Source organism: Kazachstania africana, chromosome 2 (genome assembly GCF_000304475.1).
Source record: "Kazachstania africana CBS 2517 chromosome 2, complete genome".
NCBI classification, from domain to species: Eukaryota; Fungi; Ascomycota; class Saccharomycetes; order Saccharomycetales; family Saccharomycetaceae; genus Kazachstania; species Kazachstania africana.
Genome location: NC_018941.1, coordinates 1,460,619 through 1,485,491, shown reverse-complemented (window position 1 = coordinate 1,485,491; position 24,873 = coordinate 1,460,619). Strand labels below are relative to the sequence as shown.

Genomic DNA, 24,873 nt, shown 5'->3' with positions numbered 1-24,873 from the left:
AACAATCGACGAAGAAAGTGTTCTTCAGACTTTGCAAATACATTGAGAATATTTGTTTGTGCTTGATTCAAAAATCCTAAGAATTGGAAATAAAAATTTTATATGTGTTTATATACCTATATCTAGTCTTTTTCTTTTCACTGAAAACTTTCAGGCTATTACTTGTAGCAATGTAAACTTTAACTATCTTTAGTCAGCCAAAAAGAGCACACTAAGATAGCTACTGAGGAGCCTACAAGTAGCATACAACCAAAATGGACATAGCAATAATATGAACCATCCACTGTAGAATTTCTTTCTAGCAAATCATAACTGCTAGCCTATTTTTCTGTTGTGAAGTCATTGGATTTCGCCAGGGACTGGAAATGTTTGTAAGCATTGGTTATTTTTTTTTTAGACGACACTGTTTTTCCGTAAGCGTGCCTCGAATCAGAAAAAAAGAAACAAAGCGGAGAAATATCCGTCCATCCAAAAAAAAAAAAAAAAAAAAGGAAAAAAAGGAAAACGTCATCAGGAAGTTAGTTAGTCGTAAAATTTTAATAGCCACCAGTTGGCAGGGAAATTAACGAAAGTGAGAATTGGGTGAAGACGCATACAAAGACTGCAAGGTATGAGTTTCATCATCTAGAAGATTCAAGATTCTAGAAATTTCTTTTTCTTGAGTTTGCGTGCTTCTGTAGAACATCAATATTCCACTTGAGCAATGCGGTAAAGTTTTCTGCAAGGCAAAAATGTCCTGTCATCGTTACAGATAATAATACTTTTTTTCTTATAATTATCTTATTCGACAAACACTCAGTAGTTGTACGCATAGAGAACGTCTAGGTTTTTATCTCTAACATTTTCTATAAATGTTTTGAAGTGACAGTCCCATCTAAAAGGGTATAGCAAAAATTAGAATTACCTGGTGTATCAAAACCTTCAGAGATGAAACTATCCTTCCACCCCAAAGAGTTGGCAAGTTATTCGAAATTTTTCCGTAGAAATCTGTTACTAGAGCTGGGAAATGGTGGTACCATCATATTCTAGCATACAACCCTCTTTGATTACCTAACAGTATAGTTCTCATCAAGGGCGTATAATGCAACTTTAATGTTCAATCCTCTGATCTACATCAAGCGTTTTTTCAATGGTAGGCTGGCCAATGGGGCAATTTTAGGCGCCTATATAATTGATGCAGCGATTAGCATTATTCCGATCATACTAGCAACTTTTTTTCGCCACTGCTCAGTCCTATGGATTATCTGCAGCATCTTTATCATTCAAATTCAGCAAAAAGGGATCATACAACAACTCTCGTTAATTTTCGATATCCCTTTTATAAAATTCTTCATGCGCCATCTTTCGATATTTTGGTAAGTGTTCTAAAGATTTTTATTCAACATTGAGCACCATTCACCACCATCTGGAACTACCTCTTCTATCTTACCAAGTTGGAAACTCGAGAATGTCTAAACAAGGAATCGTATAGGTTAAATAGTATATATGTTAAGAAGTACTTTGCTATCATTAGCATTACATACTGTAGTAGCGTCTGTTCCATACCTTGTATTGTATTGTTTCAGATTTACGGAGGTTATCTATTACTAGTATTATCTTAACATAAACAATATTCTATTAAGGCTTTATGAGGCTTTTATTAGCTATCAATTCTATGCTGACGAGTATAAATTTGGTGTTGAGCTCTACGAGTTGGATAAGAATGCTAAGTAATAATAATAATAATAGTTGCAGTAGTAATCAGTTTCTACCTATATTCTAGCTTATACTGTAGGGCTATCAAGCCTAGTTGACATGCTCTCCTGTGTTGACGACGTTCTGTCTTACTAGCCTTGCGATGATATCCATTCAAATCAATACAGCATATTTAGATAGTTAATGAACTATTCAACCTGTTCGTTTTTTTTCACTTTTTTCTTTGCTCACTCCGAAGTCTCTAATGACTGGGTATTCACTTGTCATCTGATTGAGATGACCGGAATTATATCAATTCGAATTGTTTCAGAAAGAACTCCAGCAGCTGCTCTCAAAATTCTTCCTTCAGGTGCACTCCAATCCCAACAGACCTAAGGGAAAGATTACAGGTGTCTGACTTCTATTAATTATTGTAGCTGATATGTATAATAAAGTAGTCACCCTCAGTCATTTTGTAGAGCATAAAAAATTAATTCAACTTTCGGTCAGACTTTTCAGACAAATAGAGAAACTCAGGCTTTTTTTGCATTCTAAATAGACACAAGTCGTAATTTTGTAACTTATTTAATACTTTAGATCCATAAGGGAGTGGCTGTCCATATTATAATATCTCTTATGTCTATTACTTCATATGCCAACGTTAACACCAGACATCAATATTGCCTTATTACCTATCCAATGTGCTGTACTCACGTACAGTAAATAACCCACTAGGCACAATATCTGTTAAAGGGTAATTGACTCGAGGCAAATTACCAAAAAGAATGCTGGAAGTTTACTCCCACCAATAAGGGGGTCAAGTAATCAGTTAGGCTTCACCCGGTCTGAGCGACGATAATCAAGGTAAGAGAAAGACAGAATCCTATTAGAATTGAGTACATATATAGGCATCAAATATCGTCTTAGAAGAAAGTTTGTGGACAGATTGTGGTACCATAGGAGTACGATATTATGTGATTTTGTTTCTACTAAGAATTACCAATATTGACTTTGTTGTACGCAACCTACATCTAGTTAACGTTCAAAATTTAATCCTATAATTTGAATAAAAAGAACTGAAACATCTTTAGTTCAATATTACGTCGGCAAGCTTTCCTTTGAAGTAACAGCAACATGGAGGTGTTCGAATGCTGCTAAACTAGCTTTCTGAGGAAGTTGTTTTTTCCTGAAACAATATAAAAAGTGCAAGCGAAAGCTCCGGGATTGCAAATGTCCGCTTTCTCAGCCGGATAACATATATTTGAAGTAATGAAAGTTTTTCACTGTAGCATCGATGCACTAAAATACATATATTTTAGTAACGCTGGCTGATAGCACATGTTATACGTACAATACTGTTATCAAGCCAGTATTCTTTATTGCATCGTAAAGAAATGGCAACCATAAAAAAAGAAAGCTTATGAAGTCATGTGTATTTTGCAGAAAAAGGAAGCTCAAATGTGACAAAACCAAGCCAGTGTGCGGGCAGTGTACAAAGAGAAAATTGCCTAAATGTGTTTATGTAGAGAGTTATAATTTTGACCTAAGAGAAGATGATCTCTTTAGTGGACTACCTAATTTAAAATTACTGGGAAGAATCCAGGAACTTGAGTCTCTTTTCAGCACAGTCTGCCATTCTTCACCAACCATGGAAGATTCTGATATAATCTCAGCCAAGCATGATGTATCAAACTACCTAATTATCAATTCAGATGATAAACGGATGATCCGATATGGTTTAACGTCATATATGAATGAAATACAGGGTCCTGATGACTACTTTGTAAGAGAGTTTCGAGGCATATGGGAAAGTGTGATTAAAGTATATGAAGATATTGAACGTACCGCTAATGATGCCAAACATTTTGTGGACTTTATTCCATTAGCTGTTTCTGAAAGTGTTCTCAATTCTTTATGCAGCTCTTTGCCGAATTATAATGATATGAAGACAGGAATAAAAGACTTTTTCAATAATCCACTTCATGAAATGACGTCCTTTCTAGATGAAGAGAAAATTTTTGAGGAATTTGATAAATACTTTTTATATGGCGCTACAAATAGTACAAATGCTACCCAGTTAACACTTTATCAAATTTTAGTGCCAGAAAATAATAATATATTCAAGATCGCAATAATTCTTCAGGTCTATTGTTTTGCACGTCCTAAGATGGTACCATCAATGATTGCAAGTTTTTTGGAAATGGTGTCAAACTCAAATGGTTCTTTTGGAGTTGAAAAAGCACAGTTCTTGCTACTGCGTTATTTTTATAAATCCTTCTACGAAAAGAGAAATTTTTGGGATAATTCAGATGATATTTTGTATACAGTTTCTACCTTAATCAATTGCTGTACGACAATCGGGTTATATGATGTAGATAAGTGGTATTTTGGCATGCAAGCTTCTGTTGGTGATATAAATTGCCTAAAACATCTATTTTATTGGGCTCTATTGGTGGATGTTACTACATCCATTCACTATGGTAAGCCATTATGTATATCTTCCACATACCTTCATTTAGGTAGAGTATTTGACCAAAATGTTAATATTGATGCAACTGACAAGAAGAATGAAAGAAGAAGCAGGATATTAAAACTATTTTTAAGGCTTTCTGTGAACTATATCGATCAGCTTTCCAACATGCGTTTGATTTACCTGAACGAACTAATAAATGAATATCTTCGGTTTGTAGAGGAGCATTTTTTACCACTCAAATTTTATACAAATCTGGAATATGCACTAGTTGTGGATAAGTATGACGTGTTTTTTCTCTCACACGTGCTAGGAATACTGACATCCCTATATCACCTTAAAATAAAGTATCTCACCGGCACCTCCATATCCACTATTAATGAGTTTCTTAAAACCTCATTAATATCAATATCGCTGTGTACTGCCACTATTATAGCGCCATGTAATGCGCCTTTGGCACTTCGCTCATCTAGGGATGAAGATCTGCAAACACTTTATCTTAATCATAGCTTATATTTAGTATCCCCATTAACGTTACGCACAATACATCAGGCATACGATGTAGCTCTTTTACTCATCACAACTGTTCAAGGAACGCAATTCAATGAATCTGCTGAGAGGCTGTCTTTTTTCGAAAATCTAACCTCAGACAAAGGAGAAGCATTCTCTTCTCTCTTTGTCACACGTAAGTTTGAATCAATATTGAATAAATTAATGGAGCCTGAGTCACAAGATTCGAGTAAGACTCTGCGGCAATCTCAGTATTTGATATCTATTCTCTTATTTGCAGCGACGTGGAAAGCAACGTTCACTCGTATGGCCAAAGCTGCGTCAGTTGCACGACAAAGGATCCAAGATGAAAAAATGGGTCTTGAAACATTTTCCTTCAAAGATTTAGTATTTTCTATTTACAACGAGAACTTCAAATTGTCCCGTGAAGCTGAATTTCGGACGATTATTAAAGAGGTTATCGATTAATTGGGGAATTTTTCTAAATAGTAGAAGACGGTTTTTGTACTGAGAAATAGGTCAACCTTTCTCGCGGTGACTATACTTGAGCCTTTTGCAGCAATTTTAGTAGTTAAGGAATATAATTATCTTATTTTCACCATACTTACAGGGTAAATCACGTATAAGATATAGAACTATGTACTCTTAACAAAACGCATTGTGCTTTGTACTTATTAGCAATCAAGTATGGTCAACATTGAAAAAGAATTGAATGATACGGTATGTGTATTAAATACAAAAAAGAGAGTTAGCTAATACGGCAAAAGTATGTTCAACAAGACATTATCATCAGCACTGTTTCCTAACCAAATCACTTTCTCTGTCAGCTAGCTTCTTAAAAATCCTTACGTAAGCTTTTCCCGAATTTTGTGAAATGTTTTCACTTTTTTCACTTATGAATAACGAATCGGAACATTTGCTTCAGCACCAATATTTTAGTAGGGTTATTGTGTCTTCGCCACTCGTAGTGCTTTTCATAGACTTATCGTGTAACTCGTCTGGCCGTCCGTGCACTTCATTAAACTGAGAATATCTGACAAAAAAGTGATATCGTTTTTTGTCTTGTTTAGCCCATCTAAGTAGACTGTATCACCGATAAACGTAAACCACATTTGGTAAGACGTTGCTCTGAATGCCAAAAGGAGACGTTCGAACGATAAATTCTGTAACCACATATGTTGTGCTACGTATATGCTGGCGTACCTGTGACACTGAACTCTTCGCTGCCGATTGTTCTGCTGGTTGCCTCCCATTCTTTCATAGCAATGGCGCTCGTATTCTTTAATAGATTGTTAGCGCCACCCAGGGTGGTCAAAAACCAAACCTTCATTGTGGAGAGTTCTTCCCAAAGTACCGAGATTATCAGGATGAGTGTCATGACTCAAAAAGTGGTATCAGTGGCTAGTAACTCCTCCATTGGCGGAGCAGAACTTAGTAGCTCAAGTAGAGAAAAGCCTTCTCTACAGGATGGATTCTAGCTGGGGCCAAAGATAGAATCGGCTGAAAAACATGTCCCAGCATGTTCAATAATAGATTATTGCAGCACAGATACGAGTGATGTCTAACTCACTATTGAATGTAGATCTAAACGTCGATGTCATATTCTTGAAGTATTTTGTCTTTGCTTTTCAATCTTTGTAAAAGGAATGAATTTGAGGAAGAATTTAACAGGAGTTAGATTTTGCTTTTCACATTTATCTAATCTGGTAGGTGTACACTACTTATAGATAAATGTTACTTACTCGGTGGTGAAGGTAAAACAATTTTGGTAATACTTAGGTACTGGTGGATTAATAATTTCCGCTTTAGATGCGCTTCTTAATGTCACAAAGCTTTACATTTTCAGAGGCGGGTTGAAAAAGCAGGAAGGAACTTGTTCAGAACCACAGGGCTAGAAAGATGGAAAATCGGACAACCTTACAGCCAAATTATCCATCAGTTCCATAATTGTGAGATACCGATAACCACAATTCAATCTCAATTTTTGTAAGTCGTGTTACGTGTATATTTTTTACTTTAACAGATCAAAGAGCTTTAACTTGACTACGATCTTTTCTGTATTTAATTCTTTAATAATAACATAGAACCAAGATATCGGTAGCTTCAGAAAGGCAGTATTTTCTTGGAAGCATCAAAATCTTGTTCAATGAGCTTTGTGGTTATACGAAACTATTATTTCGATTCTGGATGCTAATGGTCACTACTGAGATTATTGCAAAGTTTGAAGCACTCTTCTTTTCACAAAAGGCCCTCTACTTGAGGACACTCAATATTAGTAATGTTATAATGGATTATATAAGTATGAACGAGGGCCGAACAGTTTTATGCATTTGAGAAAAAATATATGCCCAAAAGAACCTTTTTTCAAAACGATTTGGGAAAACAATCTTGATCAGTCTCTCATCCCGGTCAGCCTGGGTCATTGTTGAGGTAGCAACTTTTTTTAATGGTATCTTGTAGAATAACTTAAGTCTGAGAATTGCTTTATCATTTGACTTATCAATTAACTAGCCCAATCATGGATGAGTTTTATTGTACAATACTTATTTTCGTAAAGCTTTTGTATGTCTACACATATAGCCTTCTTAGCTGCATCTCTAATAGCATTGACACAATTTTGAATATTACAGAAACCTATGTCCATTCTTCCGTCTTGAGATATGATTTTTGCAATAGCTGTTGGAATATATTAACAGGAACGTTCAGGAAAGAACTCAATTTGCAATCTTTCCTTGGAAAAATCTTCCGATACTAAACTATGAGCTTCTTTGTCAGGCTCACTTTTTATTTTTATATCATCAAGAGATCACTAGATAAAAGTTATTCCGTTGCAACTACGGTGAGCTCATTTTCCCATAATTTACATAAAGAAGTCGCGCACTTTTGATAATTGTAGACATCATTCCTGATTACGGAACTAAATATAAAATGTTGAAAGATATCCAATCAGGAAGCTAGAACCTATCCTCCACTATTAATACGAGTCAAATAGCCTAGGACTTCATCTAATTCAGAGTTATTCAATATACAAAAGAAGTCAATTCTCTTCGATATAATAAAGTATATAAGTAGACATCAAATATTACGGAAAAGTACATTTGATGATAGTTCTCTCTGTATGAGAGAGTTAAGAAAAATCGTTCTATTGATTCATATTTACGTTCTGTTGCTAAAATATGCCTGCTTGTAGTAATAGTTCATTTACTAGCTACTTTAATGTTATTGAGTCTCTAACCGTTTCAGGTTTCATTCAACGCCTGGAGCAACCACTAACAGATAAATACTGACTTTGTAATCTACAAAAGGAAAACGAAATGTAATACACCAATGTTGCCATTAGAACCTTTGTTTATCACATCAATAATCAAGTTGCTCGAGTTTTTGGTATGTTCACATTCAACATCCTAGGATCTTCTCCACTGAGTAGTGACTTTAGGAACTCATTCAGCAGAAACAACTTCATAGATAGAACGTGCACTATTAGCAGTATGGTGGGAGGTAATTCAAAGTGAAGTTTCCGAGAGTAGCATTGAATGCAGTGGTGACATCTGAGAACACCAGATGTTCAGCTAAAGACGTCACAGATCTCTCGAATTCATTATGCAAACCTTTTCTCATCTTCCTAATGTAACCAAATTGACATAGTGTGGCCTTTGACAATGACAAATTGTCTGTCGACATCAAGTATGAAAACCTTGGGTGATTTTTTGTGGGCCTCCTTAACAACAACGTTATATATCAATTCGAATACTGGAGAAGCTCATTAACTCGCTTGAGGTAGCTAATTGTTGGCAATCATGGTTCCAGTTCTGAACATTTGATAAAAGGAGCATATATTATCAAATCTTTCTGAAATAAGATGGTACGGTAACTGAATAGGTTCAAGCTAGAAGATGGTTCGTCGAGATCCTCAGGAGCGCAGAATCAAGAGCAAAGAAGACAAATCTATTTTTCCTTTTACAAAAATCACAGTGGAAAAATATTCGGTATGACATATTGGAAGAGAAGGCAGGTAACATCGTTTTCTCTGACATGATATTATCAATATAAGAAAGCAGTACGATCTGCTGGGTAGTAAATGTCCACTACTTGACAAAATAAACAAATAGCTGGCCATTTTTCGGAGAGTGGCATAGTCAAGGTGTCTAAAGATTTGGCCAACACACGCTTTCAGGTGTAGCAGGCGCGCTTGTATAACCTGAAAGTTAAGCTTCTACGATTATGATGAACAGCTTGGGAAAATGTTCTTTCAGATTACGAGTGGGATTTTATGTGACTTCCCATATCGTTCCTTTCTCTTCTGATGCCAGCTAATTTCTACGAAACGTCACTTGTCGTTTCTTGCCTTTCAGTATTTTCTCGAAGGCCACAAACAAATCACACTGTGTTATTTTCATTATCGGAAAGCAGAGAGAAGAGGGACAGAAAATCAAAAAGGGTCTCGAGGGCATTCACTACAACAGGAACTTTCTAACCCGAACGACTCCGCCCGCCACTGTCAGAGAAAAAAAGACAAAAAAAAGGAGTGAGACCGCCTTATGTAAGCAAGAGAACCCCAGGAATTACGTAAGTCTGTTCATGTACTCAGTATATTATAGAAGGTCTTGATGATTATTCAGCTTTAAGAGTCCAAAAAGATTGGTCATTCAAAACTACAACAAAAAGAAGAAAAACAAATGCCTTTCGTCAAAGATTTCAAACCTGTCGCTTTGCGAGACACTAATTTATTCAAGCCAATCAAAATTGGCAGCATCGAAGTCAGCCATAGAGTAGTTATGGCACCACTGACCAGAATGAGGGCTCACCACCCAGGTAATGTTCCCAATAAGGACTGGTCACTGGAGTATTATGATCAACGTTCACGTAGACCCGGTACCTTGATTATCACCGAAGCCACATTTATTTCTCCTCAAGCTGGAGGCTATGACAATGCTCCCGGTATCTGGGCTCCAGAACAAATCGAACAATGGAAGAAGATTTTCACGAAGATCCACGACAATAAAGCTTTCGTTTTTGTTCAATTGTGGAATTTGGGCTGGCAAGCTGACCCGGCTGTTATGGCTAGAGATGGTCTTCGTTATGATACTGCCTCTGATGGGGTCTACATGGATGAAACAAAAAGGGCAGAAGCTGAGAAAGCTGGTATCAAGCCACACGGTATCACAAAAGAAGAAATCAAACAATACATTCAAGATTATGTTCAAGCTGCGAAAAATGCTATTGACGCTGGCGCAGATGGTGTCGAAATTCATAATGCCGGTGGCTATTTGTTAAACCAATTTTTGGATTCTGTTTCAAACAAGAGAACCGATGAATATGGCGGTTCTGTTGAAAACAGAGCTCGATTTGCTCTACAAGTTGTTGATGCTTTAATTGAAGCAGTTGGGCCTGAGAAAGTTTCTATTAGATTTACCCCATTTGGCACATATGGTGGAATGGGTGGAGCTGCTGATCCGTTTAATCTATCCAACCATGCATATATATTAGCTGAGCTGGAAAAGAGAGCCATGAATGGTAAAAGATTAGCTTATGTACATCTTGTTGAACCGCGTGTTTTGAACCCATTTTTAAACGAAGGCGAAGGTGCCGATAACGACAGCAGTAACGAATTCGCCTATTCCATTTGGAAAGGCCCTATTATTAGAGCCGGAAATTTAGCTTTGCATCCAGAAGTTGCTGAGAAGATGATTTCTGATGCTAGAACGCTTATTGCTTATGGTAGATTTTTCATAGCAAATCCAGATTTAGTAGATCGTCTTGAAAAAGGCCTACCATTCAACAAATATGACAGAAGCACTTTTTACTCTATGAAATCGGAGGGGTACTTGGATTATCCAACACACTCTGAAGCTCTTAAACTAGGTCGGACTGCGGTTTGATTTTTTTTATAGAAAAGATATATTTATATAGAACCTCTTAGAATAACTTTGGTTGCTGTGCTTACAAAGCATTTTAATATTCCTACCCCTGACGCAACTGGAGAATACATGTTCTGCATGCTTGTCTTAGTACACGAGCGTGTGCTTCCTAAAACATCTTTTTAGACCTCTATCTTCGAACGGAACAAATATGTTCAATAAAGGGCACTGAAAATCTGTATTCACCAAAAAGTTGGAATATACTAATAAACTTATAGAACATAATACTACTCTCGATGAAGGCAGTTAAAGGTGTGGGTAAAAAGGTAGTTATTCAATTAGCTCTTCCTTTGCCAAGGTTAGAAGTTGGACAGGCTCTTTTAAAGACAATAGCAGTGAGTGGCAATCCAGTTGATTGGAAAAACGCTGAGTTTCAGTGGAGTGCAGATCACGCAATACTGGACAATGGTGTTGTTGGCGAAATTACCAAATTGGGTCCAAATATGAACAGTTCAGATTTTCATAGCGGAGATGTTATATCTTCTTACGTGCAGGGTGGCTCTCTTCGAAGCCCAGAAAATGGTGCTTTCGAAGAATACGTTGCTGTCGATACGAAACTGTCAATGCACCTTCCAAGAAAGGTAAAATTAAGTGACTCTCCTATATTTCTAGAGGGTCCAATTACTACTTATGGAGGGGCTGCTAGTATTGGTACTTCATGGTACACTGCAGGCGCGTTACTATTCCACCATTTTAATCTAAAGTATACGACACCTAGGGAGCCACAAAATTCTTTCCCAATCTTGATTTGGGGGGGGGGAACCACTGCTGTTGGTCAGGTATTGATTCAGTTAATACATGCATTCAACGGCTATAGCAAAATTGTTGTTACTGTCTCAAAGAAAAATGAGCCATTGTTGAAAAAATATAGTGCAGATGATATCTTTGACCATCACGATCCTGGTGTTCTTGCCAAGATCAAAGCCAAGTACACTAATTTCAAACATCTGATAGATTGTGTCTCTAGTAAAGAGACTGTAAATCAAGTTTACGAATGCTCTTCAGACGACGAAAAAGCAACTCTTCTCAATCTACTAATGCTATCTCAAGATGATATCAGATCTGGAATCAGAAAATCCAATGTCACAGTGGACTACACTATCCTTCACTCTGCATTTGGTGTAGTTGTCGAAGTTAGTGACTTGATAATTCCAGCTGATCAGAGTTATAGAAAATCACTCATTGAATTCGTTAAAGTTAGTAATAGACTTTTTCTGGATGGAACACTTCATCATATACCAATAAAGGTCTACAAGAACGGTCTAGAAGGCATGATTGAAATCATGGATGACTTAAAATATGAAAGAAATTCAGCCGAAAAGTTGGTCGCGGTAATGCCTCATTAGCTGAAGTGAAGCTGTCGACTAATATATAATGCTTTAGAGGTCATATATCTGAATTGTTTATTGCTCCATGTTTTTATCTTTTCCCGTTTTTTTTGGTTTTCATTGCTTTCATTATGAACCCCATCAAGTTCGTGCTGTCGGTAGCGTACCAAGGTTAACCTAAGAATAATAAGATTAAACAGTCACTTCAATCAGTAGAATGTTTTCTTTGGAAATAAAAATTTTATATTTCACTTAGTTACTAACAACGAAGACAATCTATCTTATCGAAAATAAAAAAAGTACGGGAAAGTTCCAGGTATCTTGACAGGAAACCGACGGAAAAAAGATTGGTAGTCGTAGATGAATACAGCACATCGAATAACAGAAAATCAATAGGATCAGACGACAAATTCTACCGACTGACGCAGGTCACTGATGGCCTCCGCCTGGAGATATCTTATTCACTATATCCCGATCGAGCTTGTGCCTCAAGCACATGCCACAACACCAACATGAAAATCTCCTGCTGTTCTGAAGCTACATGGGATTGACGTATTGCCCCGGTACTCTGTGTCCTTTTAATATTGAACAGGCAACCCATCACCTTCAAAAGGTAATTCTTTTTAACGAGCAAAAACAACCGGCGGTTGCTTCTTTCTGAGATTCCTTATGCTTCTTCACAATTCTGAATGTCTCCCCGATAAAATTTCCTAAACCAAGGTATACAGTAGGAATGTCCTCAACTATATTATCAAAGACCAGTCCGATAATATCGACGTGCTTTGTAACCACTCCCTTCAATCCCATCTTAAATTCTACAAGAGGGTCGTAATCAGCAGAGTCCATATGTGCGACACAATGTTCAAACGGCATTTATTATCCATGATATTAAATTCATAGCTGAAGGGTGCCAAGGTTCCCAACACTTTGTGAAGGAACGCCACTGCCTGTCTCTCCATGAGAAGTGTAAAATGAAATCTATAAAGAGCTTTCACCTCCAACTTCATCAATAACAGAAACTCAGCAATTAGGGCACCCGCAACTTTTCCTACCTCTCTCTCACAAGCACAGTCCTCTTTGAAAAAAAAGCATTCGTGACACATACTGCCACTTAACTCCTCACCCCAAATAAGAAGGTCCTTGGCAGAGGTCCCCAGGAAAAGCTTTCTTATTACAGAAACATCAGCCAAATCTAAAATCATGTCTATGGAATTCTTCAACAAACCTGTAGACGAATCAAAAAGGGCGTTTTCAAGCTTACTACAATTATCTGGTAACCTGTATGCTCCACCTGCGCAATCGATCTCATCCTCCCTGTGAACATATTTTAGGGCCTCTCTTAAACTTAGGATTTTGTCCGTATCTCTTTCGTGGTTCTGATTACAACACATTTCATGCCCTTTGTATTCTAACCTGTAAAAACTCGAAACAATCAAACTAGGACAAACCTTCATATCCATGGTTTTCAACGTCAGAAATTCTTAACTTGAGTCTGCCATGGGAGGCTTGTCCTGCGCAACCAAATTAACCATCAGCCCAGTTGTCCTGATCCTCCCTACCATTTGTAAATAATCAATGGCGGTCACCGACTATTCAACTAATACTACCAAAGCAACCGCGGGGCAATCCAAACCATTTGAAATAAGCTTGGTGCCAAAAATAATTCTAGTAGAAGAAAATGGATCCTCAAAGTCTTGAAAAATCTCAATCTCCCTCTCCTTCTCAGTGTCAGAAGACACCATTACAACACGGTCATCATCGGAAAATGCTCCGTAGACAGCTCCCATCTTCTTTTTGTTTGTAAAGAAGAAAACCGCCTTCCCTGACTTGGTATTATTTAAATATGCCTTGACTATTGCACCGACTCTGTTGTTCATATAACGAGCACGCAGTCTCTCAGCTTCTACTCTAATTCATTCGTTTGGGACCTCCTTCACCACATTGATATAGTTACGGGTGCTTAAAATGTCATTGGGAACGCCGATCTGCTTGCAAATCACATCCAATAACCATTCTGGCAGCTTAGCAGAAAGAAGGACAATCTTCAAGCATTCATAAGGATTCACCAATTTAACAAATGATAGAACCCTACGAAACTCTAACCACAAATCATGGGCTTCATCGAAAATAAGAAATCCCTTCTTGACATCTCCACGAAAGAAGTGGTCCCATTTTTCCATCAAAGTAAGAAACTCTGTCTTCCCAAACGAGTCAAAACAGCCGACAAAGACGTCAACATTGCAAATATCCTGCTGAACAGTTGTCGACAAGATTGACTTAATGTCCTTCACTACAAGACCACCATGTTCGACTTTGGCAATTGTTGCCTTTTTCAGGGATTCGCAGGGGACAGCAATAAAATGAACATATTCTCTGGGTCTAGTCTTTTTCAAAACAATCATTGGCAATATAAATGTGATAGATTTACCAAAAGCAGTGGCTGCCTGGAGACATTGAAGAATTCTGTCATTCATTAAAATCCCAATGGTAAATAATAGTTGGTCTGTGTTTTTGGAATCAAAACGATTACTAAACTAAATCTGGCCCGCTTTGATCAAAGCATACTGATTTCCACGGGTATTTAAAGTATAATTTTTCTTCTCACGAACCACAGGTGTTTGTGGAGTGTCACCGTAGTATTCTGACATGTAACCCGTCAGTTTTTGAAACAGTTGGCACAGCTCTCTTTTGGCATAAAAATCAAGACTACCATCTGCAATGGTTGCTGCTTCACGTAGCTGATTCACGCCGTATATTTCCCTATGGGTGGCGATACTGTGCCCTGTTTGTGACGCAGTAAGACGGTTATAGGTTTCCACTACGGATATTCTAGGTCCAATTATATGATTGCATAAACCAGATAAAGCTTGATGGAAAGTTCTGATGGTAAACTTTTGTCGAATAATTAAGTCATCGGGATGGGCCTGAAGTTGGACATTGAAAGAGTCCAAATTAACCAGCCTGAAGTTTCTGATACCTAGGAAAAGAAATGTTCTTATAACTCAGATGGCCATCTTGGTGATCCCTACCCATCTCTTGACCCAAATTTTCAACTGCTCTGTACCAATCAGCATTTTCTTCATCCTCGTTCTCATCATTTTCTGTGACAAAGGCTTCAACCAATACCTCCTCATCTTCTGTGACAAGGATTTCACTTCTATGACTGAACAGCGTATCTGTTTTGAACTTAGCTATCTCATCCCCAAGGAGACCAATGGTAAAAGGTCTCAAAATATACGTAAACCATAGCAGCTTCGGGGACGCCAACCTGTCCAAAACCAAGACCCTATTGTCATACTTTCTATTTTTGTTGTAAGTAGATTGGATGAAGAACAGCTTGGAGACTAGGTCGATAAAAATATTCCTCGAAATACCAGCAAAGCTTAGAATACTCAGCCTGTAATCTCAAAGCAAAACCTGGCGTAATCCACAATATTGTCATTAATACCTTTGTAATCTCATTAATTCTCAGTCTGATTGCGCCTCTGAGATGCTCACAGTGAGCATCCTGAGATCTCCTCCACTGGACGGTGGCGTTAGGAATCAATGCAACAGAAACAACTTCAAAGATAGAACATGCATTACTAGCAGTATGGTCGGAGGTATTCAAGGTTGGGTTTCCGAGGGTGGCATTGCATGCAGTAGTGACATCTGAGAAAACCAGAAGTTCCGCTAAAGATGTTACAAGTCTGTCGAATTCATTGTCCAGGCTTTTCTCATCTCTCTAATGTAGCCAAAAGGCACAGTGTGACCTTTTACGGTAACAGATTGTCCATCGACGCCAAGTGAGAAGGCACTGGAAGATTCTTTGTGGGCTGCTTAAGAATGGCATTATATATCAATTTTAAAGCTGGGAAGAGTCATTGTCGCCTTGAAGATCAGTTAACTTTCGAGCGATGGCCCTAGTTTCTGGACACTTGATAAACGGAGCACATATTAACAAAGTCTTCATAGCATCAAGACGATAACGATAGGCGAAAACATTCAGAATAGGGCAACGTTCGCTAAAATCCTTCCAAGATACGAAATCAAAAGAAGCAAAACGTGCCCATTTTTCCATAAAGTTCCTGTACTCGCCAACGAGAATAACTTCTTGGAAAAGAGCGCTGATAACATCAATTGCTTCGGGAATATTTATGCTAGGAGCAGCCTGAAAGATTTCCATGTCAACGGCTATAAGAGATGAATAGTTGGTCATTCATTTTAGCGGAAGAAGGCAGGGTAAAAGTTGCCAAATCAGCATTCTTTCGTAAAGTTGGACAGTTATAGGAATCAGCCTTTTAGCCAATGCTCCTTACCGGAGTGGAAATCCCAAGAATAGTGACTTTGGGCAGTTTTCTCGGCTATGCTGTGAACATGCTCCAAAAGGGCCCTTCCAAATTTCTTGTAACATCATTGAACGTACTCTTTACAAGATTGAAATCATCCTCGATGAAGGGGGGCTCATCCAACTTGATTATTTTGACAAGCACACTATTATTTAACTCCTTTTCATATTTTCTATTCCTGAATGCATTGTCTTTTCTTAAAGGCAACAAGGTGGCAATTCGTTTCTAAACTTCTACGGATTTTCTTTTTAGGTCCTTCTGCCCTCTTACTGCTAGTCAGAACAACGGAGGTATCAGAAAGTTCGTGAGACGTCTAATCTTTTAGTGCAGGATGGTCAAACAGAGCTTCAGAGTGAACAATCACTACTGGAGTGTCTGGATTCAAATATGATTTGAAATTCTTCAAGAGACTTTGATTGAGCTGTTGTAATTGAGAGGTAACTAATTGCTTTTTATATTCACTCATACGTAAAATCCAGTTATTGGTCATATCGGAAGTCCAGCCATCAATAACAGCAGTCTGACTGTAATGTGTTCTAGAGTAGATATTTATGACACTGTATGTAAATCAAGGCGTACTACTTGAACTATATGTATAAGCAATATGGGATAGTAGAATAGAGTAATTAGTGATGAACTCGGACAAGAAGTTGTTCTCAGCAACTCTGATAAGGAATTTTGGCCACAGATTTTACGTCAGGACAAGTCTCATTTTAAGAAAAGCAATAGTTCCAGAAGGCACAAAAGAGACGCGAAGCCTCATCTGTCCTGCTCGTACCCTGTTTTTGGAATATGTTCTACCTACTTTCGAGCACCACTACCTAAGTGCAACTCTGGTAGAGAATTCGCAATTGCTCTATCTTGTAACAAGAGAATTCCTGTGACATCTTACATTTACTGAAACTCATAATTATTTGCTGATACTTGTCAGAAGCCTGCGAAATTCATAGCATCGATATAGATTTAGATGCATTTTATGAAAGTATACCTCTCATAGCAACTGAGCCTCTCATTTTAAATGTACATGCGCCTATGCCAGGATTTTTAGTCATCTTCAAAATAGACCTAGAGATAGGATATCCTTAAGTTGTCGTCCCAGCTAGAAAATATGTACCTCGCGCTCACAAATATCTTGCCAAATCTTAAGTTAGGAAGTGCTGGAATAGAGTAGTTAGCACGATGATATAGAAACTCATTAATGAACTGTAATAATAGGTGTCTCTTTTATATTCAGAGCCGTCATTTGAGATGGGAAAATATGGCCAACACAAGGATAGATAGTATAATCAACTAAAGCTGGCTTTACTAGATATTCAAACTCTCAAACTAAATATAGCAAATTTGGGTGGGTCGTAAAGGAAAAAATAGAAGTATAACGACTTAGTTAGCAAGATGAACTTAGTCGACATGCCAATACTTAAGACATAAGTTGCCTTAATGAGATTGCTTCTCTTTAGTATGTTTGTTCATCCTAAAAATTTCATAGAATAGCCACTAGTTAAAACAGAAGGTAGAACATTTCTACTACCCACTTCATTGGACCGCAACGTTATATAAGGAGAAATAGTTTCGAAGGTATAATTAGAATTAGTTTTTCAAAGTTGTTATAGCAGTATCAGTAGTTTTTATAGAATCGCTCCCTAAAGGTGTAGCTAATGATGCAATTATGCTTTCAGCACCTCCTTGACGAAGTTTCAGTCAACTCCATTGTTTTCATCAAAAAGCAGTAAAGCAGAAAAGTACAAAAAGCAGATTAGCAAGATATCAGAGAGCACTTCTACATTTGTGTGAAGAAAGCAGCTACCTGAGTTGCATAGGGCTCATGCAAGCACCATGAGTCAAGATGAAAATAATCACGAAAATAGTTATCATACCTCATAATAAATAAGAGCTATAGCTGGCGTACTTAGGTTAATTGCAACGATGGTCCATGATAATGAAGTGTACAAATTGGCTCGACACAGCAATTATGATTGATCTTTTCTATCGTTTTTATAGTATCTGGCCAAGGTGACCTTGTTTCAAAAAATAGGTTGTTCCTTACGATTCTTTCTTGTAAGTCACATCTCTAAAGTATCATTTATATTTTTTTTGTCTATGTTGTCCATCTCCAAAACTATGATCTTCTGAGCAGGCACAAAATTTCGAGAGGGAGTGTGTAGTTCAGTTCTTGATAGAATACAACTTGTCATTCTTACTATGGCAATAGACTACTTCAAGTAGGTATCCTAGAAATGGCCACCGGGAAATAAAGCTTTCGTCCTTCAGTTTGCCAGCTTCTCTCAGGATAACCAGGCATGTCTCTCAGCTTTTGTCGAGTAATGCTGTTTTCCGTCCAACTTTGGCATTCTCAAGCATTCCGCATGCAGCGACATCTCGTTTATAAAATGAAAGCTATACATAGCAACTCAGGGGAAATAGTGTGCTGATGGAGATATTCAAATGAAGTACGCACCATTTAGACAGCCTGCAGAAGAACAAAAGAAGACTAGTTGTTCCTAGGATATCCATTGCACAAAATGAGCGAGTTGGATAGAGACGTAAATAAAAGTTACCCATCTTCCCGAGAACAAAGAATGTCTCATAATAATAGTAGTGGCACATATGTAACTCATTTTGAGGATTTAGGTTTACCAGTACACTGATAGATCCAGTAGGATTAAAGCTTGCAAACTGTTTTGCAACAGACCACTTATAACCCAATTTACAGATGATACTATTGTTTTGAGATTGCAGGGCGTTCCTTGCAAAGAAACATGGGGAGGAAATGTTTATCGCACTCATATCCTAAAAGATCTCCGTAACTTTCACGTGGGGATTCTTCCCCGTCTTACTCCGAAAAAAAAATTTCTCTCATTCTGGGATCGATGACATTTTCCTTGCGGCAAGGAGTCCCCGCTAGAAGAATTAACATGTCACGCTCCAGCACGCGTAAATATCCATACGTACCCGTTTCGGGAACGGAACCCTTCACACTATGTACGGGATGTTAATCTTGAACCCTGTCACATCTGAGTTGGGCGTGCACACCCTTGTCTCTCCGATAGTTATTTTTGTCAAAAGAGAACTAAACGGCAGAAGGAACGGAGCATTTTCGCACTGACTGCTGTTTTTAGAGAGATCTTGACAGTCCAAAAGGCTATTTTTACAGATTTGAAGGTCAGGAACCAGGCTCTTTTACCTGAAGTGGAAGTACTGCTTCTGAATTAGGGTCATTTCGTTTACTTTTATGCCTTTGCAGGAAGAATACTTCCAACAAGAGAACAGCCCATTACTATCTTGCCATATTTCTGTGTTACTACTGGTGCTATAGAAAATGTTAAGTTACTATACGAAACTCATCGTGTTAATAATATTTTCTAGCATGACAGCAAGATTAGATGCGGATTTCACTGGTTGTCATATCCGCTATACGAATGAAAGAAGTTTGAGAAATCATATAAAAGCTCAATAGTATATTTATGCATTGAAATCCTAAAAGGAGTATTTCTTACAAAATCATCAAGAACAAGGATGAAACTAACCGTCCAAAAAGCTACTACCGGTTTAGGCGCACTAGCCTCCACTATAAGTGCTTCAAGTTTGTCTCCTGAAGATATTGCTCAATTGGAACTTGCTGTTTCCGAGTACAAGGCAAACGCGGCGTCGTATATGATGTGGGGATTGACTGCAGATTATCCTATGCCAGATGGACTAGCAAATATATTTTTGACGGCAGTACACTACACTGATGATTTTTACACAACATTGTTCAGTAATATAGCAATGAGTGATATGCAAGCCATAGCTGAGGCCTTACCATGGAACACCGTTTATTATTCCTCAGAAATTGCCTCTGTCAGAGCCGCCGCTGCTTCCTCTGCTCAAGCTTCCTCTGTTGCCGTTAATGGTACTTCATCTATTGCTACTTCTTCTGCGGTTGGTATCAATGCTACTTCCTCTGGTTTTGAGGTTAACGGCGTCTCCACCATTTTCGTTACTATCACTGATATTAACTACAATACTACTACTGTCTGTGACTATAGGTCTACTTCCAGTGAGGATGCTGTTAGCACTATCTTTATTTCTAAGGCTGAAGGTGCTGCCACTAAATACGAAACTCAAGAAACAACCGTTACCGTTTGTGACGAAGTTTGTGAATCCAGAAAGTCCGCCGCAGCTGCTGCCACAGCAAAGACCTCCAAGGTTGCTGCTCCAACTACTGTTGCCCAAGTTACAGCCTCTTCTGCATCTCAAACTGTTCAAGAGCAAAGCATTAATGGTGCCATCAAAAACGCAGTCGGTATGGGTGTCGCTGTCCTAGGTGCTGTCGTCTTATTGTTATAAATGTTTTTTGAACTTCTCTGATAACATCTGCCTATTATAACATTTTCAGTTCTTTTGTTTTATATATATTTTGTAATTTCTAATTGCACACCTTGCATTATTTAGTGAGTAAGGCCAATGATATCCATATACATGCACTGTTTCCATCTATATTAACAAGACATTATTTTTCATTTAATATTTCTTCAATTTTAATTAATAAAGGATGGTTTCAATGAACTTTAACAGCGGGCATCAAACTGTAGAATAAACAGTTCTCTAGAAGGAATTTTTTCCTATGCATATACTATCAAAAGATACAGGAAGAGAGGAAAAACATATCATGGTTAAATTATATATGTATCTTGTTGTTACATATAAAGACAATATGATATGGCTAGATTCTGCAAAGGATATTATTTTATCACTCACTTTTTTTTTGAGTTTCAGCTTCTGTTATGGACACTTATTTCCTCCAGTTCGCAGAGCTTTAACAAGCTAACTTAGTGCAGATAGATGGTATAATGGACCGCAACAGAAGCTCTATATACACCGTCACTATTGCTCTAGTATAAAGACGAGCGCCATCCTTCCTCCATAAATAGTTCAGATTGATCAGCCAGAAAAGTCAATGCTCTCAAGAAAACGTCGAGCTGATAATGCACACAATGCATATGCTGGAAAATCTTTTCTTTTGTATATCTCATTATTTGAATCATACACTTTTTTAAGCTTATCTGTTCCATATACTCAGAAGGAATTGGACTTTTTGGTTATATCTGTGCATCTGTATCCTATAGCAGGACCTGTGCTAGTTAGTTATTCAAAATTAATAAGGGTAATGTTATCTAATTCTTTTTCATAATTTGTTCTCGGCGGTTGAAGCATATGCGACCCATTTCAACATATTGCACCTTTTTTTGGCATTTTTTTAGGCACATCTCTGGTAACGGGTCGTTGCCTTCAGTTACTATACTTGAGCTGTCGCGTCTCAGTACTTAGGACCGACGTAGTTCACTTTTTCTTCACTGATCGTTTTCTTAACTAAAATGTGACATTTTTTCCTTTAATAGTAATTGCACCCAAGTCTACGTCGCATGTGGACCCAGTTTGAAATTCAGACAGAATCTAGGACCTGTTATTATTTATTGCATGGCAACACCAGTACGAACTGTACTAATTCGGAATATGCTGGACTTTCTGCAAAATCGTCTGTGTCGAGCGTTGTGTATTGTAGGAAGGAAAGTTTGATTCGGCATCTACTTTTATAATTTGCACCCAACTAAAATTGTGGTTTTCCTCTGCATAGGTAATTGGGTGGTTTGTCTCTATTCTGTTGGCTCTTGAATGACAAATGTAAGAGAGAGTTACGATAGCAGAGATTATATAAACATGATGTTTTTCAGCTATTTCTTGTCACATTTAAGATGATTTTGCTTAGTAAATCATTAGCCGCAAAATTGGAATAAGCATCCTTTTAATTTTTGATCCTGAAAGCTATGAAGACAACAACTATCTTGTTCAGTGCACTCTCTTTATTTTCTGTTAAAGTAAGCGCAGCTGATAGTTCAATTGATTACTCTGCTCTCTCTGCTTCTAAAGCTTCTAAAGCATCTCATGCTGCTGCTGCATCATCTTATTGGTCTGCTCACTCTACAGATCCTTTTATGATTTCAAAACACTCTAGGTATGAATCATACGCTAGTGCAGAAGCCGCTAGTGAAGCTTCTGCCGCATCCGCTCACGCAGTTAGGGCATCATCATACTGGTCTGCTCATTCCACCGATCCATTTATGATTTCAAAGCATTCCAAATATGAATCATGGGCCAGTGCAGAATCCGTGAGTTCAAAGTCTGCACACGCCAGTAGAGCCTCATCCTATTGGGCCGCTCATTCCACCGATCCATCTATGATTTCAAAGCATTCCCAATATGAATCCTGGGCAAGCGCCGAATCTGCTAGCGAAGCATCTGCTTCAAAGTCAGCTAATGCAGCCGCAGCTGATTTTGCGAACTCGAGTCTTCTTGGTGCTGTTGCTTTAGCTGTGTCCTTCCTTTTATAAGTACTAGACTATATGATGAAAACAGATGTCATTACGCAAAGGTTATTCTATTGGAGGTTTTTAACTTTTTGGAGTTGCGCTTCTGATATCTATATACAATTATACACACTGTGTCTATAAGTATCTTTCGAGGAAAGATGTATATTATAACAGTAATAATAGTGCATATTGTTTCATCTATGGCTATATTTTTCTTCCTGCCAAAATTTTTGAATAGATCCTGTTGTTTTGAAACGTGTATCCTAATTCTGAGTTGGCAATGTCGTAACGACCCCATAATATTTCATAAGCATGTGTAAAGAAAACACATTATGCTCAGTAGAGTTCAGCAAGTTTTTTCAAGTTCAAAAAGAACCACATTGTTGCGCGCATTGTTTCCTTTTATTACTGTTTGTCATTCATGTCATATGAAATAGCCAGAAAGTGCCAAAACAGGAGCTGAATCAATAATGTTCAAGAAACATAATCGTACAAGCAAATTTACATCCTACTATTACAAAAAGCATTTTGCAAAAAAAAGTACTTAAATTTACATCTAGTAATGTTGATTATGGGGCGCTCATTCTGCTATCAAAAGCTACCTGCTTTTTTATATTTTCAATCCAGAAGAAACTAAAAAAAATACTGAACTTTTTAAGTGGTACCCACCCAGGATAACCTCAGCTGCTTGAATATTTTAAAAGTAAAGCTACCGAAACTATTAATAGTCTGTTTGGATTCTTCTCTTCCCTGTACGAGCTCAAATATGATTTATCCACACGCCTATGCCATTATTGCATTGTTGCACAAACAAAACCCCTCTGTTTCTTTAGCAGACTTACTGAAGCAGGACATAGACCTTCAAGCAGATGGCATTTAGAGTCGTTTTGTATCTTTTTGGGACTATACTGGAGCTATTTCTTTCCCATGATAGAATATCGATTGTTTGGAGAAAATATATGAATTAAGAAATCAATATCTATATAGCGTCAGTATTTAGATCAGCAACAATCCTTGACCAGTTACCATGGCTGACCCTACCATATTGTATATCTGCAATCCACTTTGCGATATCTTTCGTTAGAGGACCACTCTGTTCACCTGGTAATAGAGGGACATCTATATCGTTTCCTGTCCAACCAATAGTCTTTATTGGGGAGACAACAGCTGCTGTACCCGATCCAAAAGCTTCTAAAAGCTCACCTTTCGATGCCCTCTCTTCAACTTCATTAATAGAATAATAGCGCTCATTAATATTCCATTCGCTTGGATCTAATTTCTCCCTTGCCAAAGCCAAAATAGAATCCCTTGTAACACCTTCGAGAATAGTACCATCTAGAGGTGCTGTAACCAGCTCTTTTTTACCAGTACTACTGTCCTTAAACGCAAAAAAGACATTCATTGTACCCACTTCTGTAATATTTTTCTCAGGGCCAAATAACCAAAGATTTTGTTGGTAACCTCTCTCTGCAGCTTGTAATTGTGGTAAAATACATGGAGCATAGTTTGCACCTAGTTTTTTATCCCCACAGCCGCCAGGCCAGGCTCTAGTAGCGTAATCAGTAGCTTCCAATCCAACTGCCTTGAAGCCAGTCTTATAATAAGGACCCACTGGGGAAGTGATCACATAAAGCAATGCTCTGTCAGGGGTGGAAACACCAAGTGCGTTTGTAGTACCAATCAGCGTTGGTCTAATATACAAGGAGTATCCCTTTCCCTCAGGTACCAGGTGCTTATCTTGTTGTATTAATTTGCCCATTAATTTGATCAGTTCTTCTGAGTCGAAAGTAGGTAAACAGATCCTTGCAGCAGACTTATTCATACGTTCCATGTTTTTATCTGGACGGAACATGGTAATCTTGTTATCCTCAGTTCTGTAAGCTTTTAAACCTTCAAATAGCTCGAAACCATAGTGGAAAACACAAGCAGATGGGTCTAGTGATAAGTTTCCGTATGGTTTTATCTCAGGAATTCCCCAACCGCTGGCCTTCGTCCATTCAACGGTTAGCATATGATCGGTGAACGTTTTACCAAAGACTAACTGTTCGTTTGGTTTTGGCTGCGATGGAGTCTTGATGCCAGTAATTTTGACATTAGCGGCTTTTAATGGTGCTGTGTGGACAGTTCTCACTGAAGGTAATATCCGCGACACAGAAAACCTGAAGCTACTGTTGTAAACCATCATGATATATTGGGATACCTTAGTGTCTCGAGAAATTCACTGTATCTCTATCTTCTTTACACGTAGGTTTATATATCAATGTTGTGTGAAACATCAAAATTCTCGATACATCAAGA

At 37.9% G+C, this 24,873-nt stretch overlaps 7 protein-coding genes across 7 annotated transcripts; 5 read left to right on the top strand and 2 right to left on the bottom strand.

Moving 5' to 3' along the window:
• Positions 1-3,094: 3,094 nt before the first annotated feature.
• On the top strand, positions 3,095-5,122 carry KAFR0B07080 (Zn(II)2Cys6 transcription factor domain-containing protein; the record flags this gene model as incomplete). The annotated part of the gene is made up of 1 exon (XM_003956093.1): positions 3,095-5,122. The coding sequence occupies one exon, from the start codon at positions 3,095-3,097 to the stop codon at positions 5,120-5,122; it is 2,028 nt and encodes a 675-aa protein (XP_003956142.1).
• A 4,208-nt stretch (positions 5,123-9,330) lies between these two features.
• KAFR0B07070 (alkene reductase) lies at positions 9,331-10,533 on the top strand (the record flags this gene model as incomplete). Its single annotated transcript, XM_003956092.1, has 1 exon — positions 9,331-10,533. One exon carries the CDS (start codon positions 9,331-9,333, stop codon positions 10,531-10,533), a length of 1,203 nt encoding a protein of 400 aa, XP_003956141.1.
• Positions 10,534-10,808: 275 nt separating this feature from the next.
• KAFR0B07060 (zinc-binding alcohol dehydrogenase family protein) lies at positions 10,809-11,918 on the top strand (the record flags this gene model as incomplete). The annotated part of the gene is made up of 1 exon (XM_003956091.1): positions 10,809-11,918. The coding sequence occupies one exon, from the start codon at positions 10,809-10,811 to the stop codon at positions 11,916-11,918; it is 1,110 nt and encodes a 369-aa protein (XP_003956140.1).
• A 797-nt stretch (positions 11,919-12,715) lies between these two features.
• Positions 12,716-13,360, bottom strand: KAFR0B07050 (uncharacterized protein; the record flags this gene model as incomplete). Its single annotated transcript, XM_003956090.1, has 1 exon — positions 12,716-13,360. One exon carries the CDS (start codon positions 13,358-13,360, stop codon positions 12,716-12,718), a length of 645 nt encoding a protein of 214 aa, XP_003956139.1.
• A 6,381-nt stretch (positions 13,361-19,741) lies between these two features.
• On the top strand, positions 19,742-20,554 carry KAFR0B07040 (uncharacterized protein; the record flags this gene model as incomplete). Its single annotated transcript, XM_003956089.1, has 1 exon — positions 19,742-20,554. One exon carries the CDS (start codon positions 19,742-19,744, stop codon positions 20,552-20,554), a length of 813 nt encoding a protein of 270 aa, XP_003956138.1.
• Positions 20,555-22,032: 1,478 nt separating this feature from the next.
• On the top strand, positions 22,033-22,596 carry KAFR0B07035 (uncharacterized protein; the record flags this gene model as incomplete). Its single annotated transcript, XM_003956088.1, has 1 exon — positions 22,033-22,596. One exon carries the CDS (start codon positions 22,033-22,035, stop codon positions 22,594-22,596), a length of 564 nt encoding a protein of 187 aa, XP_003956137.1.
• Positions 22,597-23,554: 958 nt separating this feature from the next.
• Positions 23,555-24,760, bottom strand: BAT1 (branched-chain-amino-acid transaminase BAT1; the record flags this gene model as incomplete). Its single annotated transcript, XM_003956087.1, has 1 exon — positions 23,555-24,760. One exon carries the CDS (start codon positions 24,758-24,760, stop codon positions 23,555-23,557), a length of 1,206 nt encoding a protein of 401 aa, XP_003956136.1.
• Between the last annotated feature and the right edge of the window lie 113 nt (positions 24,761-24,873).